The 16,998-nt window shown below is 50.0% G+C and overlaps 1 protein-coding gene across 6 annotated transcripts in view; it reads left to right on the top strand.

Moving 5' to 3' along the window:
- Positions 1-267: 267 nt before the first annotated feature.
- Positions 268-16,998, top strand: part of Gpt2 (glutamic--pyruvic transaminase 2) — a 33,900-nt gene continuing 17,169 nt past the window's right edge. Inside the window, exons 1-5 of one of the 6 annotated variants that reach the window (XM_021644683.2) lie at positions 268-833; positions 1,200-1,443; positions 10,799-10,888; positions 12,682-12,790; positions 16,516-16,646. In XM_021644683.2, the coding sequence (XP_021500358.1) occupies positions 1,222-1,443; positions 10,799-10,888; positions 12,682-12,790; positions 16,516-16,646 (552 nt within the window). In that variant the 5' untranslated portion in view covers positions 268-833; positions 1,200-1,221. Of the gene's footprint in view, positions 1,444-1,780; positions 1,805-10,798; positions 10,889-12,681; positions 12,791-16,515; positions 16,647-16,998 lie in introns of those variants that run through there. The other 5 variants (XM_021644680.2, XM_021644682.2, XM_021644681.2 and 2 more) reach the window with 5 other exon arrangements.

The following is a 16,998-nucleotide window of genomic DNA, read 5'->3' as shown; positions in this document are numbered from 1 at the left end:
TTCCTTTTGCACCAATTGCACACCCAACCTACTCCTGTCCCAAGCTTGCTCGGCACGTGCGAAGCGCATGTGTGGCGGAGCCTACTGGCTGAATACCTTTGCCCAAAGTAATTGCCACCATGTCCTGTACATTCGTTGTTCAACAAATATTTACTAAGTGCCTATGTGTTAGAAATGTTGTGAAAACATCAGGCAAAAAAAAAGGCTTTGTTCCTGTCCTTCTGAGCCCTTGAAAAGTATCTAAAAGAGGTAAGTTTAGATGCTGGGAAGGCTAGAAAGAAATAAAATGGGAATAATAGAGGTGAGATGGGACTTCAGATAGAGTGTTATGGCGAAACCCTTACCACCTGGTGTGTGGTCCGTTCCGACAACCCCCCCACAGCCTTTTGCTGACAAGAACACTGAAACTGAGAAAGGAGACAGGGTGGCATATAAGTCTCAGCGGCCCTGCTCCCTAACCAGCTGTTCCTGAGCGGCCAGTAGAAACATATGGCCTGGATGATGAAACTCAAGGCAAAGAATGCATCACCACCGGCGCGGTCCACGTCCCTGTAGGTGTCGCGAGGTGAGGGAGAAGGGAGGCGGGGTCTGCGACTAGGGAGAAGCAGCCAAGCAGCGAATAACTAAATTCCAAAAGCTTCAGGGGAAGCACAGCCACTGCCATAAAGTCGGGGTTCTCTGTCCCACGAGAGACCGCCCAGACGACCGTTCCACACCCCCTGCCCATCCCAGTCCGGTCTGCGCCAGGCCCTAGAGGACTTGTAGTTTATCCCGCTGTCACAGCAACGTTGGTACGGCCAAGACAACTACAAGACCCAGAAGCCAGCGCGCAGGTCCGAGGCGGAGTCGGCGGCGGTGGGTGTGCGAATGCAGGGAGCCAGGAGGTGCGGGTGCCAAGCGCCAGGATGCGGTGGCTGGCCACCGGGCTTGGGAGCTGCCGGGGCACACCTTAACCCGGGCGGTGCGGGCGGCCTGGCGGCGACAGGCACGTTGCATACGCACCTTAGGCGCAGCCCAGCAATCCAGCGGTGCAGCGTCTCCGTGCTGCAGCAGCGCGGTGCGGGGTCCCGGGAACCAGGGGGTGGGAATCTAGACCCGGAGCTAGGCTGGCGCTGCTGGCCGAGAGCCTGGGGCTCTTGGGGGGCTGGTGCCCACCCAGGGCTGTACGCGATGTCATGCTCTCGTTCTTTCTGGGCCAGGGTTAGCCTCGGCAGGTTCGCGATGCAGCGGGCGGCGGTGCTGGTGCGGCGGGGCCCCTGGGGCCGTAGTCACAGCAGCGCCGCAGCTGAAGCCTCGGCGGCGCTCAAGGTGCGTCCGGAGCGCAGCCCTCGGGACCGCATCCTCACCTTGGAGTCCATGAACCCGCAGGTGAAGGCGGTGGAGTACGCTGTGCGCGGACCCATCGTGCTCAAGGCCGGCGAGATCGAGATGGAGCTGCAGCGGGTGAGCGCGGGGCCTGCGGGGCGCGAGGCCAGGGGGCGCTCATGGCGGGAAGAACCGTAGCAAGCCACTCCCGGGTCCTCCAGCAGGACCTCCATCCCCGGCTTCCAGCTTCTTCATTGTGCCATTTTTGGCTTGAAAGAGAGAACGCCCCCTCTGTTGCCCGTCACCCGCCAGTGCTCCGCATCTGGCACAAAGTGAGGCCTTCGACGGTTCACTTGTTGAATTGTACCCAATTACTGAGCGGCCTATGCTGCCAGGCACTGCATGTTCCCTAAGTGTTCTACCCTCATGGATCCCTTGGAAGGAGGAAAACAAGCGGATATAGAAGTGAGCGTTTCAGTGAATGAGTGCTTTGAAGAAAGTAAGACTAAGGGGCTGGCTGGGGGGGTGGTGAGAGGAAAACCCTGTTAAGTAGGAGTGGAGGGAAAAAGGTTGTGTGGCTGGTTTGTTCCCGAACCCTTTTTTCAGGCCTGTTGGGTCTTTGCCAGCCACAGTTGCTTGACAAGACTGGAATTCTGGAGAAGGGATGGGTGGAATTCCTTCTTTTGCACCTCGAGAACCTTTGACTGCTCTAGTCAGAGAGTTGGGTCCTTATTGCCTTAATGAGGTGACCCTGAGACTTTTTCTTGGTGATGCAGGGATGTTGGCTTGAATTCACAGTTGTAAAAAAGGTAGGGGGTGATTTCTCCCTGTCCCAACCAGGGTGGCTTGGCTGTACCTAGACATGCCCTTGATGAAACCGAGTTCTTTGTTCTGGGGACAAGGTCTGACTATGTAGCCTAGGTTGGCTATGGACTCCACATCCTCCTACCTCCACCTCCCAGGTTTTGGGGTTTACAGGCACACGCCACAATGCCGTGGTAGGGTTCTGAGCTTTAACTTGGGAGGGATTTGGAAGAGACAAGAGGGAACTTGGAAAGGAAACAGTCCTGAGATTATTAAGGAAATGTTAGTCAGGTGGTAATAGAGCAGGCCTTTAATCCTAACTGCTGAGACAGGCAGATCTCCAAGTTTGAGGCCAGCTTGGTCTAAGGAGTGAGTTCCAGGACAGCAGGGGTTACACAGTGAAACTCTGTCTCAGGAAAACTTTTACAAAAAGAAAAGAAAACGTTGCCAGATTGTTCTGACTCAGAATGTGGATGGATGGGAGGGTTTCTTGATTTTGTTCCCAGTCACCAGGTAGCTGTCTCTCCATGGGAATGTGGTAACTCAGTACCCTTGAATATGTGAGAGGAACTCTTCAGGGTCCCTCTCTTCTTCCCATAGGGAGTTTGATGAGTCCTACCTGCATCGGACACCCAGTGAGTTAGATAAGTGAGAATTCAGTGTCTGTTGCTGACTCTTTGTGGGGCTAAGTTGATTTTTTTATTACTATTATTATTATTATTATTTATTATTTGTTTTTTTGAGACAGGGTTTCTCTGTGTAGCCCTGGCTCTCCTGGAACTCAGTATGTAGATCAGCCGGGCCTTGAACTCTATCCGCTTGCCTCTGCCTCCCAAGTGCTGGGATAAAAGGCATGCCCTGCCACTGCTTGGCTATTTTTATTATTTTTAAATATGTGTATGTGTGTAGTTATGTTCACATGAAGGAGTTCAAGTGCCCATGGAGGCCAGAAAAGTAGGCTTTTCACTGGGCATTGGTGGCGCACGCTTTTAATCTTGATGCTCAGGAATCAGAGGCAGGAGGATCTCTGAGACTGAGATCAGCCCAGTCTCCAAAGTGAGTCCAAGACAGCCAGGGCTACACAGAGAAACCCTGTCTCCAAAAACAAAACAAAGCAAATCAGGAGTTGGATCTTCTTGGAAGTGAAGTTGCTGGTGCTTGTGGGCCACCTGATATGGGAACTGAACTGGAGGCCTCTGCTGTTCACCCCTGCACCCTCTCTCCTGCCTGCCGGGCTCTTTAAAGGTTGGCCCAGAGAAGGCTGGCTCCGTTTCTGTGCCTGCCTGACACACTGGTGGGCTAGACACATAGAGCAATGTGTTTTTCTTTCTGAACTTTGGTATCTGGGAGGCTGCAGCTGTCCCTTCTCGAGGCAACAGTCTCTCTGTTAAAACAAGGCTAGGATTAAAGTGTTCCCTGCTTTATCACGCCGCAGCTGAGTTCCCTGGTTCCAGAGCTGGGAGAGGTTCCAGGAATTATCTCCTCCTTTTGCGAAATAGCAGCTTCCGTGTTGGCTCGGTAAAGTAGAGGTGATGTGGAGCAAGAGCACACCGACCCTGGTTTCAGGCTGCCACATTGCCAGCTCGCTCTCCCCAGCTCATTAAGGCTTGGTGGGATTTTTTTAGCAGACAGAGAATATGTGAGAATGTTCCAAGAGTAGGTAGTTGGGAAGTTCTGGGTTTAAGGGGAGGGGTTGATGTACTTCATACAAGTCTGTGTGGCAGGGGGTGGGGTGAATGCCATGGAGAAGATGGACAGAAGTCATTTGGATGACTCAGGACTTTACTGTGCATCTTGGCTGGTCATGGGCACTAGGGAGCATTTCCAGGCGTGGTGCAGCTCAGGTGGATGCATGTCTTGGTCGCTGGGCCAGAAGCATCCTGACTACCAAAAGATGTTCTACACTCCCAAGTTTGACTCCCCCGAGCTAGCTGAGAAGTCCTCTCTGTCCACACACACTCACTGATGTTTGCTTTTGTTTTAAGACAGGCTCTCACTATGTAGTTTTGTTTTTTCTTTTTCGAGACAGGGTTTCCCTGTGTAGCCTTGGCTGTCCTGGACACACTTTGTAGACCAGGCTGGCCTTGAACTCACAGAGATCCTCCTGCCTCCGCCTCCCTGAGTGCTGGGATTATAGGAGTGTGCCACCATCCCCTGCTAACTATGTAGTCTTAATAGACATGGAACTTTGTGCGTAAATCAGACTGGCCTGGAACTCACAGACATCCATCCACCTGTCTCTGCTTTCCAAGTACTGAATTAAAGACATGCACCACCACACTCTGTCGCTTTCATCCAACTTTGTCGGCCATATTTGTCTGTTTCTTTTCTTTTTGATTGGTGGGGCTTGGTGCTAGGGACTTAAGTTTTAGGGCTTTAGCATTTCCTAATACTAAGCAAGCGCTTTACTGTTGACCTAGACCTGTGTTCTGAGCCTTGTTCAGTTTTTATTTATTTTTTTGTTTGTGTTGGCTTGGCACAGGTTTGGTTTTTTTCCTACCTCTATTTTGAATTATAGCAATCCAAATTGGGCCAATATTCTAAGGGATTTGATCTGGCCAAGAAGTTTGTATGTGGTCTGAAGACACCAGGCACCAGCTGGCCTAGTCTATAAAGAAGGCTCTTGCTTAGCTGGCCCACATTTGCTCCATTATCTAAGTCTTGTCCTGGGAGACCTGAGGTGACCGCTGTGTTGGGTCCCAGCGCCTTCGGTTGCTTACGGCATTGTTTCAGTGGGTGCTTTGCCAATATTATAGGTCAGCCATGTGGGTCTGGTGTTTGTCTTCAGGGTGGCTGCCAGGGCTTGGGCCCCGTGCTCTCTGCTTCTCTGATAAGATAGCCTGAAGGAAGAGGGGAAAGAGGCTAAGGTGTGAGTAGCCAGGCCAGGGAGGCTGTCCCTTCCCACAGCTGCTCCAGACTGTTTCGGGGTTTCAGATCCCATCATTCATTGGGAACAGCACTTTTTAATAAGCTGCAATTAAAGGGTTTCTGAAAAGACCTGACAATTTCTCAGCCTACCTCTTTTTTTTTTTTTTTTCCTTTTGCTTTTTTAAAGGGCAAGGATCAGGGCTTGGCACAGTAGAGTGGAGGAATGGCTTTATTTTTCCAACTGTAAAAGTAAACACCAGCTGGGAGTGGTGATAGGGACCTATAATTCTACCTACTTGGTTGGGAGTTTGAGACGGGGATTACTTGAGTCTAGGAGTTCAGGGCCAGCCTGGGCAATATAGGAAAACTCTATCCTAATATATATATATATTTATAAAGTGTGCACTGTATAAGCACAAGGGCCTGTGTTTGAGTCCCAGAACTCACATGAGAAAGCCAGGCATGGTGGTGCACACTTGTAATTCAGTGCCAGGAGCCACACAGACAGGAGGATGCCTGGCCAGCCATTAGCCTACTCAAAGCAATGAGAGACCCGTCCACCCTGTTCTGTTACAGACCTACATCCCAGGCTTCGGGGGCTGTGGCCCGCAGTAAGTCATTTAGAGTGTGTTGGCTTCCCTTCATTCTTCTTCAAAAACTAGTTTGCAGTGTTAGTGGCAATCCATTAAACAGTTAGAAGCTAATTAAAATTGATAAAGAGTCTTTGTTCTCAGGCCAGTGTGGCAAGGTCTATTGTCCCAACTACTCAGGAACTGAGGCCAAAAGACCCTTGAGCCCCAGTAAGGCAACCTAGGGAGACCCCCTCTTTGTTCGCAAACTATTCAAAATTGCTTGAGGATAAGAAGTGCCAAAGACTGCTTTCCTTCCTCTCAGTGTGGGCCTTCCTGGGCAGCAGCGGCTTTGCTGTAATAGACGACCCTACAAGAGTCCAGCTTTCCCTACGAGTTTTATTTTTTAAAAGATTTATTTATTTTAAATGTGTATTATTTTGTGTGTATGTGTGTTTTGTGTGTGTTATTATGTGTCTGTCAGTCTGTATACCACATGTGTGCCTGTGTCTGTGAAGCCAGAAGAGGGTGTCAGATCTCCCAGAACTACAGCTGCAGACAGTTGTGAGCCACTATGAGTGCTGGGAACCAAACCTGGGTCTTTGGTAAGAGCAGCCAGTACTCCTCGCTCATGCATCATCTTCCCAACCCTGTTTCTTATAAATCTTGACTTTTCTCTTTGTCTGCATGAATGAAAAATCAAAATGAAAGAAAGAAAGAAAGAAAGAAAGAAAGAAAGAAAGAAAGAAAGAAAGAAAGAAAGAAAGAAAGAAGGAAGATGGCTGTACTGCCCCTAGGTGTGGTAGAGGAGAAAGTCTGTTGTAGCTCTGAGGAGAGCATAGCCTGAGGCAGGGACATCTGGGAGAGTCCAGAGAGGACTGAGTCAGGTGAGGAGAGGGAGACAGGAGAGGAAAGGGTAGCCAAAAGGGGAATGGGCCTGGTAACCAAAGCGGCTGGATTTATATAGGGAACCCAGCCCCTAGGCTGGAGGAGTTTAGAGTAGGGGACGGGAATGCCAGCCGTACCCTGTAACTGAGGGATGCTGGGAGAGCCTTGCAGCCAGGTCCTCTCTGGTGTGTTAAATGGGCACCTCAGTTAGCTAGTTATCTCGGGCTTGAGACCTAACACTGCAGAGCTCAGGGCCTTACCTTGCACTGTCTCAGCTTCTTTTCCTGTGAAATGTACCTGTTTTCAGGACCTGTGGGATCTCACTGGATTTTGTCTCCAGAGCCTCATTCAGGACTTCTTGCCTACTCTAGTCTGATCAGTTACCCATTTGAATCTGGGATCAAGGAGCCTTTCATAAAAAAATTTCTGAGGTCTGGGAAGGCCCCTCTCCCAACCTGTGTGCCCAACCCCTTTCCTGTGCCCAACCCCTTTCCTGTGCCCAGTGTGTGTGTCGGTGTCTCTCTATGTGTATTCATGTGTATGTGAATAGAGGTGCCCACAGAGGCCAGAAGCGTAGAGCTGGAGTTACAGGCAGCTGTGAGCTGCTGGGCATGAGCGCCAGGCCCTGAACTTGGCCTCTCTTGCCAGAGCAGCTCTTACTGGCTGAGCCATCTCTGCAGCCACTGCAGCACTTTTTATTCTTCACTTCCATTTGCTTTGGTTTTCTCTTTGTTTGGCCCGCACCTACCTTTCCTCACTCTCACCTCCTTATTTGCTGTATTGGGAGTATTTGTTGAACAAAAGGCCTTCTTGAGGGTAGGTCTCATGGAATGCCTGGGCTGTCCCTTGAACGAGGAAACTAACTTGTTCTTGTCCCTGCCTCCCCTCTAGCTTTATTGGGCTGTGTGTAACTGACAAGCACAAAGTGTATATATTAAAGATGTACAGCCTGGGAGCTGGAGAGACAGCCTGGTGGCTAAGAGCACTTGCTGTTCTTAAGAGGATCCAGATTTGATTCCAAGAACTCACACAGGGAAGCTCACAGCCACCTGTAACTTGAGCTCCAGGGGATCTGATGCCCTGTTTTACAGGCTTCTGAGAAAGCCTGAACTCACCTCTGCCTCCCAAGCCCTGAGGCTAAAGGCATGTGCCCTGCGCCACAACACCTGACGATCGCTCCTTTTAAAGTAGCCCTGTGTGTGTGTGCACCTTCTTGCACGTACAGGTACACATTTGTGTAGGCTGCATGTGGAAGCCATAGCACAAGATTGCTTTCCTTCTGTAGATGCTTCCCATTGGTCTGGAACCCATTGCTTCAGCTAGGCTAGTGAACCCCAGGAATTCACTTGTCTTCAGCTCCCCAGCACTGATTTTACAAACATACCCCATTGCATTGGAGTTGGTTTTATTTTTATTTTTTATGCCATTCTGGGGCTTGAACACAGGTCATTGCACCTGTGATGCAGGCACTTCATCAGCTGAGCCTCTCCTCAGCTTCCCTCTGAAGACATGTTTCACCATTGTCCAACCCGGGTAAGTCACAGCAGTGAGAAGAGAGCGCCCTCCTCCAGGCCCTCTCTCAGCGCATGGGATAAAGTTGTGAGCTGGACACCGTGCAGGTGCATTGCGCAGATGGACTCTAGAATGCTGTGAGCGGCAACCAGCACGCTCTGCGCTTGTTAGGCCAATGTCAAGGCTCCTCACTGGGGACAGTGTGCCGCTGAGTGTGCAAACCACGCCTGGATGAGCACTTTGGGTCAAAGTCTTTCTGAGGTACCTCGGTATTTCCCAACCCATGTAGACCCTGTCTGCCCAGAACACCCTCCCCGGTGGTTGCTGTTGGCTATGTAGAGTGGCCTGTTTGTCAATTCAAGGGAGTCACTTTCCTGTCCCAAGCGCATCCATCATGCAAAGTGTCCATGGTCTGTAGACAAAAAGACCAAAGGAGTTGCTCAGTGTTCCCAGGCTTTGTGTCAGCAAGCCCTGAATTGGCTGAATGGTGCCAGGGGAGGCCACAGTGAAGGGACGTCCAGGCATTATCTCCTCCTGTATTGGGCTGGCCCAGGGCCCAGGCCTGCAACTGTGTTGCGTCTTGGCCTTCATAGCTGTGACAGATTTATTTCTTACTGAAGAATAGTCTCTGGCTATACCACAGAAGTCACCAATGCTCAGTAGCTGTAGGCTTGAGAGCTACCGTGATTTAAAGGGTTCCTCGGCAGGAACTTAGACAGCACTAGGGGTGCTTGCCTGCAGTTATACACAGCGACTTAGGTAGGTAGGTACCTCATATCCCCCATTGGCCTGCTTGGTTCATGCCTGCGGGATGAGTCTTGCAGCCATATGCCCTTCTCTCCTGCTCTCACTCCAACGCAGCCTGGTGCAGTAAGAGGTCTGGGGGTGTTTGACTGCCAGGAATAATGTTCCATATTGACCATCTCTGAATAGCTCAAAAGATGGGACCGAAGTCACTTACAGGGTCTCCTATCCCCCAGATGCACCTTTCAGAGACTTGGTTTCTGTTTGTGAAGCTCTTTCTAGGCTTCTTTTCTTGGCCTGCTATGCTTTGTAATTTAGGGGTATAAATGGGGCTCAGAAAAAAAAAAAAAACAAACTTAGGTGGCAGCTGTTTTTGTTTCTGGAGCTCACTGTCTTTCTTCTGTTTTTGTTTTTTCAGTTGAAAGGTGTATTACTGATTGTAAAAAAGCATGGTGGGGAAGGGCCGAAGAGGCGACTCAGTAAGAGTGCTTTTAGTGGGGCTCAGAGGCTAAGAGCACTGGCTGCTCTTCCAGAGGTCCTGAGTTCAATTCCCAGCAACCACATCGTGGCTCATAACCATCTATAGTGAGATCTGGTGTCCTCTTCTAGGGTGCAGGTGTACATGCAGACAGAACATTGTATACATAATAAATAAATAAAACTTTAAAAATAAAATAAAGAAGGCAGAAGTTTCTTTAAAAAAAAGAAAAAGAAAGAATGCTTGTTATGTACGCATGGACCTGAGTTCAAATCCCCAGCTAAACACCAGTTACCGTCTCACCTGTACCTGAAACCCCAGTGCTTATGGGAGCAGAGATTGCCATGGCTGGCTGACAGCGAGCTCCCAGGGCAGTGAGACCTCCTGTCTCAGAGAAATAAGGTAGAGAGCTATGGAGGGTAACGCATCCTCCTCTGGCCTCTACATGTTTGCCCATGCTTAAGCACACACCTGAGCGTGGTGCACACACATACACACACACACACACACACACACACACACACTCACACTCAGAACAAACTTCACCAGTATCAGACCCATGGAATTGAATCTTTAAATTTTGTATTTGGGAAAGCAGGGCTGGAAATGGGGAGGCGGCCAGGCCTTCCCACTGTCATCCCTTCTTCCCGCCCAGTAACACTTGGGGCCTCCTTCCTAAACTGGCTGTGTGAGGTGATGTTTATTCCTGACTGTCTTTTCAGTCACCAGAAAAGGTCCTTGAGCCTGTCTAGCCTACGCCTCCAGTAGCTGATTCTGGATTTATCATGTGTAGAAAATCCCATGTCTCACATCTCCATGACCCTTTTTAGCCTCTGTAGCAGCTGAAGTGTCTTTCCTTCACCTCCTTAGTGACATCCAAATATCTCTGTTAGTTCCCCTGTGATCCCCATTTTAGTGCTTAGCTCATTGTCTCATCTGTCCTTGCTGCTAAAAAAAGAAGAAGAAAAGAAAACTAGCCATTTTGCAAAGCCAGGGTTGCAGGAGAACAAGGCCAGGGGCCAGCTCCCAGGGACGAATGTCTTCCGGAAAGGAACGTGAACTCTAGCCCCTTATAGTTTCAGAGTGAAACTGTGCTTGGGCAGAGGGTACAGGGCATGTAGGCTCTCTCTCCCTGACAATTGGCATATTTTGCTGCTGGCCTCTGTTATTTCTCTTATACTGCTTTGGTCCCAGTGCCTTCTTTTAGACATCCCTGTGGAATGACAGGCCATGAAGCTGGCTCGGGGTGCACCAGCTACCTGACAGCTCTTCCGGTTTGTCCAGAAAGTGGAGGTGATAGAGCAGAGTGATTGCCACCCACAGGAGGGCCTAGCTTCAAGTTCAAATCCTAATGCTTGTGTTTATCAGTTTGTGACACTGAGGAAGTTTGTTAGGCTTTTGGAACCTCAGTTTCCTCATTTGTAAAATGGGGTTGCTACTAGTTCTTCCTCACGGAAATGGTTGTGCAGATTAAATGGGACTAGGCATGTCCCAGGCTTAGTTAGCACTGTGCTTGACATTTGGTGAGGCTCAAAATAGCGTTGTTTATGAATACCCCATGGCAATACTACCGCTTGGAATGTAGGGTCTGAGAGTCGTTAAATAACCACCTGCTGCCTTCTCTCTGCAGGGCATCAAAAAGCCGTTCACTGAGGTAATCCGAGCCAACATTGGGGATGCCCATGCTATGGGCCAGCAGCCAATCACCTTCCTCCGTCAGGTGAGCCAGCCCACGGCCCTCTAGGGGCCCTGAACTAGAACCTGGGAGGGATCAGTACAGTGAGCTCCAGCATCCCTCAGAGATGGGCCCCAGAAGTAGTAGCTATTTCAGGTGCCTGTTGTCCCCTGTCTCTCTCTCTCTCTCTCTCTCTCTCTCCCTCTCTCTCAGCAATTCCCATTCCAAATGTTATAGCAAAAAATACTTTAACCCATTTTGGGTTTGGTCTGGGATAGGATGCTTCCAAGAAGGCTCTTTCCTATAGTGTTGGGTGTGGGGTCCTGACAGAAGAGCTTCGGTGAGGGTGTTCATGTTTGTATGTGGGACAGAGGTGCAAGCCCAGTGGGGCAAGAGGAGGTACACCAGAGTGATAATACAGCCCAGAGGGAACCCCTGAGCTGCTAGCTGGCCTTATGCAAGTGGAAATTGTCAGGGTGCCTTGGAGGCAGGTGGAGGTCTTCCTCAAGCCCAGCAAAAGGCGCAGGTTAGAGCAGCCACTGCCACCTGCCCTCAGTTACCTCCAGTATAACTCAGCTCCCTCAGAAGGGCTCTAGTTGATGGCAGGTTTCCGGGTTTATGTCTGAACATCATTGCGAGGGCTAACAATGCAGGGCCAGGGAAAGGGAAAACGTGGTCAGAAAATGCCACTGTTAAGCCTGAACAGTAGGAGACTGAGCTATGGAAAGCTTTTTCCTGGAGAAGGATTGGGCCTGTTTTGGACCGAAATAACAGTAGTCCTATTTGTGTAACAAACTTTGAAAGTGGGCAGCGTGTTCCCTTTTTCTTGCCTGTGCCACCACCTGTGTCAGAAGCGACCCAGAGGGAGCTTCCCTCACCTTGTCCTTTGGGTCAGAGAGCTGTTGGGGGCTAGAAGGCCCGAACCACAGCCCTTGTATAACAGAGGAGAATATGCAGCAGGTCCTGGTCCGAGGAATGCCCTGCAAGCACTATTGCTGAGTTTCAGAAGACTAGAGGTGAGTGGATTAGGGCAGCAAACAGTAAGATGAGTGGAGGCAGGAGGAAGGCCCGGGTCCTTGATTATCAGCAGAGGTTCCAGGTGTGGATCTGGGCTCCGGGTGTGAGTGGGCTCCCAACAATATTTACTTTTATAGGCTTCAAACTCCTCCCCAAAGCCGACCCAGGCCTGTGCCACAGCTGTTCTAACTTGTCATGCAGTGTGTCAGCTCCTTGTAGCCATCACCTGTCTTCTCTGATCTTCATAGTGCCTTTGGGGGAGGGGGGCTAGGTTCTTGCTCATTACACAGAGGAAGGAAAGCCAAGAAGCCGGTGAGTCACCTGACCGGTATCAGAGCTCTGACCTGTTCTTCCCTTTGGTGAGCGTGGCTTGGCTTCCCAGCTGCCAGCTTTAGACAGCTGCACCTGGTCACACAAAGCCCTCGTTAATCCTCTTGGGCTGTTTAGGGTGATTTTAAGTTACAAGGAGGAAAAGCCAGTCCAGCTTTCAGATCTGAAGATTAGGCCAGAAGAACATGATGAGAAGGGCTTCAGGCTATGTGTCCTCAGGGGTCTTAAAGCCTTGTTCCCGTCAGTGAGATTTTGCTGCCCACTGAGGCCTGGCCCCCTGCCCAGGAGACCCTCTAGCTCCTCTGGGCCTGGGTGTTTGGGTCCAGTGTTCTTCATGGATGAGCGGAGGCCAAGGCTGTGTAGGGTTCTCACGCTCCGCCATGGCTCCTCTTTGCAGTGCAGCTTTCGAGTTGTCTTCTCGATGTAGCTTGGCCAGTGTCCTCTGTGCTAGGGTACCATACTGTAGGCTCAACTGTACCGTCTTTCTTTAGGTGATGGCACTCTGCACCTACCCAAACCTGCTAAACAGCCCCAGCTTCCCGGAAGATGCTAAGAAACGAGCCCGGCGGATCCTGCAGGCTTGCGGTGGAAACAGCTTGGGTGAGGCCCAACTTGCAAGGTCTTCCAGGATGTGAGATAAATGTGGGTTCAGGACGGGTCTGGGCCCTTCCCCAAGCAAAGGGCTGAGAGGTGACTGTTGTGTGGAAGGTGGCAGATGCTCACCTTCGCTCTCTGATTTTCTAAGGCCATCTTCTGGTGGCTCGGGTGCTTAAGTGCAAGTACCTCGTTCTTCTGGATTTGGGTTTGTTTAGGCCGGCGGAAGTGTAGCTCAGTGACCAGCATTAGCATCAGGAGGCTAAATAGAAGGTCAGTTCCTAGCTTTGCTCAAGTTTCTTGTGTCTGTGACATTGTCTGAAAAATGGGTACTACTTGCTGAGGTAGGAAGCAGCCAGCCTGCTTTGTTTAGCTTTCTTTAATTAAATTGTTCCCATTACCCCTTGAACCTTGCCTCTGTTCCTTTTTGTGGAGAGCCCAGGCCCAGACCCAGACCCAGCAATCTGACTCCTGATAGAGCGCCAAGTAGCTCTGGCTATGTGGAGAGAGGTCCTGGGATTTGACCCCTGTGGTTGTGAAAATGATATTCTTCCTCCCTACCCTGCTTAGAATCCAACTCTTGGCCTCTAGCTCTCTGTTCTCATCTCATTTTCTTTCCTGTTTATCTCCCCCGTCTTTCCCCAGAGTGCCTGCATAGCATATCTGAATCAAAAAACCAGTTTTCTTAAAGCTTTCTGTGCCCTAATATTCTGAGACCTAGAGCCAAGAGTAAGACATAGTTTTCTGAACTGCTCAGTCAGAAACAGCTCCTTGGCATCTGCCTCCCTTCGTGCTCCCCTCCCTCTTCTTCTGCTCTGTCCCTTGTTGTGGGCTCTGTGTGTGCCTGCTGGCCATGGCAGTTCTATCAGCATTCTTGATCTGGGCACTGTAGTGTCTCTTTGGTAGGGGCCAGTACCCCCTGCTTCCCTGCCTGGCAGTGTGAGCTCTGAGCTGTAGGCAGCATGTGTTGCAGAGGCATTTCTTTTCCCGTACCCTCTGCCCAACACAGAGGGTAAATGCCTTTCTCAAAGACCCAGTGGCCCTGAGATCTCCAGGAGGTCCACTGGAAAGGCAGGCAGGGGAGGGGAGTTTGTTTTACGTGTGTCTGTGTGGCTAACATGAGGGGGGAGGAAATGGACTTTTGTTCCCCCAGTGAACCTCGTCTATTGATTTTTGTCCCTCTTTGTCAGCTAGAGCTAGGGGGTGGGGTGGAAGGCTGTGTCTATGGAAGGGCTCTCTTGGGGTGCGATAGCAGGAGATCAGGAGAGCATAAGAGTTCCATGGCCTACCCTAGGCCCTGTCCCAGGGACTCAAGAATAGACTAGGGAGCCTTCTTTCTCATCTTTATTTTGTTCCCACATCCTGCACTTAAAAGAAGGGCTGATGCGATGCTAGGGCCACACGTTACACATAGAGGTAACCAGGCCCTGCTCACTGCAAGGGACAGTTAGTGTGGCCCCTCTTTAACAGGGGTGTTGAGGTCACTGTCAGCTGGGCCTTAGGCAGCCCAAACTGTTTCCTGCCGTAGGAGTAAAAGGAAGTGGGATGGGTCAATGCACTCTAGGAGCATGCCGACTCAAGTACAAATGATTGAGTATGCACATGAGGGTTGTTTTTTATTTTAATTTATGTATAGGGCGTTTTGCCTGCATGTATGCCAGTGCACCACTTGTGTCTGTGGAGGCAGGAGGAGCGCATTGGATCCCCTAGAACTGGAGGTACAGGTAGTTATGTGCCATCGTGTGGGTGCTGAACCCAGGTCCTCTGGAAGAGCGGTCAGTGTTTTTAACCTGAGCCATCCCTCTATCCATTTTTAAGTTAAAAAAAAAAATTAAGCATATGTGTTTGTGCCTACTTTGTCTCTGTGTGCCCCAGGTGTGTTCAGTGCCCATGGGGCCAGCAGAGCGTGTTGAATCACCCTAGAACTGGAGTCACAGGTGGTAGTGAGCCACCATATGGGTGCTGAGGATTGAATCTGGGTCCTCTGCAAGGACAGGGGCCCTCTTAACTGCTAAGCTGTCTTTCTAGGCCCTGTGCATGAAATCTTAAGGTTCACCTATGTTTTTCTCGTGATCTTTAAAATCGTTTTTCACTGGCTGGGCATGGTGACATACCTTTAATTCCGCAGTCAGGAGGCTGAGGCAGGCCAAGGCAGGCAGAATTTGAGGCCAACCATAGCTACATAGAGACCATGTCTCAAAAAAAAAGTTTCTTTCTAGTGAGGAGGTAGGAACTATGGGAGCTGTCTCACCCACTCCAGGCACGCATATACCGGGTGCTGTGCCCACACTGAGGGATGCAAGTGGGTGAGGTGAATGGGCTTTCTGTGCTCAGGGAGTGTGTTCCTACTTAGGAGAGAAACACCAACAATAATCAGGAGCTGGAGAGATGGCTCAGCCTGAAGAACACGTCCTGCTTTTGTAGAAGACTGGAATTCAGTTCCCGGCACCCATGTTAGGCTGCTCACAACTGCCTGTAACTCTTGCTCCTAGAGGGTCCAATACTTTTGTGTGTGCATACACACAAACATAGATGCTTACCCACATATGTAATTCTTAAAAAAATAATTCCTGTGAATTTTATATGTATGTGTCCTTCCCAGCTTTTGTGACTTACTGGATAAGAGGGAGAAAGCTACAGGATTTCATCAGGGGGAGTTTAACTGACAGTGCACGCCTTTAATCTCAACACTGACATAGCTCTGTGAGCTTGAGGCCAGCCTGGTTTACATAGTGAGTTCCAGGACATCCAGGGCTACACAGAGAAACCCTGTCTCAAACAAACAAACAAACAAATAAGCAAACAAAAAAACCAAAAGCCAAAAAACAACAACAAAACACAGAAGGCATAAAAGAGGACAGGTTAGCATTCAAACTCAAGAGGGGGATGGGCAGTTGGGAGTGGTGGTGCACACGTGTAATCCCAGCACTCAGGAGACAGAGGCCGGCGGATCGGTGTGAGTTCAAGTCCAGCCTAGTCTACAGAGTGAGTCTAGGACAGCTAGGTCTACACAGAGAAACCTTATCTCGAAAAACCAAAAAAAAAAAAAAAAGAAAAGAAAAAAAAAGAGGGGTGTGGGTGACAAAGAACTCACAGATGCATAACAGATAGTGGGACAGCGGGGGCAGAAACCTCGAGGTTCAGGACTGAGTGTGATCAGCGAAAGGAGGGCTGGGTTATTTAGGGTGGCTAGGGAATTTGGCAACGGTGACGTGCCAGTTTGTAAACCGGGAAGTAGTTGAGCGCTTACTCAGGGAGGTGGCTTCTAAGAAGAGGTGTGAGGGGAAGGGGCCCGTGGTGGCTAATGCTCCACAGTCGGCCTCCAGCGTCTGTGTTGGTGCTTAGAGCTCTGAGCTATGTTGGAGAATTAGTGCCAACCCACTCTCTCCAGTTCTGTGGAACCATGTGCAGGCAACTGACTGAGGCAGGGAAACCCCAGATCTAATGGGTACTGTTGTCGTAAGACATGTCTATATCCCAGGTGTGGGCGCCGTTTGACACGTTGGAAGCCAGGGTAACATAGCAGATACTCAGTAAACCCTGGATGGAAGGATGAGCCCAAATGAGTAGCTAAGCAGCTTGCTAGTTCCAGATCCCAGAGAGGTGGGAAAGAGGCCCTTCCTTAGTGTCTACAGCTATCTACCCCCAGTTAATTACATGGATAGAATCACATTCACTTTGTTGAACCAGACATCTTGCCTCTACTCATTACCTTGCTTGTTATCTTACAGGATCTTACAGTGCCAGCCAGGGGGTTAACTGTATCCGGGAAGACGTGGCAGCCTTTATCACAAGGAGAGATGGTGTGCCTGCAGACCCAGACAACATTTACCTGACCACTGGAGCTAGCGATGGTATTTCTGTATGTGCAAAGGCTTATTTATTTATTTATTTGGTTTTTCAAGACAGAGTTTCTCTGTGTAGCCTTGGCTGTCCTGGAACTCTCTTTGTTTTGTTTGTTTGTTGTCTTGCTTTTGTTTTTCGAGATAGGGTTTCTTTGTGGAGCCCTGGTTGTCCTGGATTCACTTTGTAGACCAGGCTAGTCTTGGAACTCAGAGATTTGACATCTGCCTGACTCTGCCTCCCGAGTGCTGGGATTGCAGGTGTGCACTACCATGTCTGGCTCTGGAACTCTCTTTGTAGCCAGGCTGGCCTTGAACTCCCAGAGAGTCACCTGCCTCTGCTTCCCGAGTGCTGGGATTAAAGGCATGCTC

Source organism: Meriones unguiculatus, chromosome 10, assembly GCF_030254825.1.
Source record: "Meriones unguiculatus strain TT.TT164.6M chromosome 10, Bangor_MerUng_6.1, whole genome shotgun sequence".
Classification (NCBI taxonomy): Eukaryota; Metazoa; Chordata; class Mammalia; order Rodentia; family Muridae; genus Meriones; species Meriones unguiculatus.
Note: the sequence above shows the minus strand (reverse complement) of the source record. Positions and strands in the feature narration are given on the sequence as shown.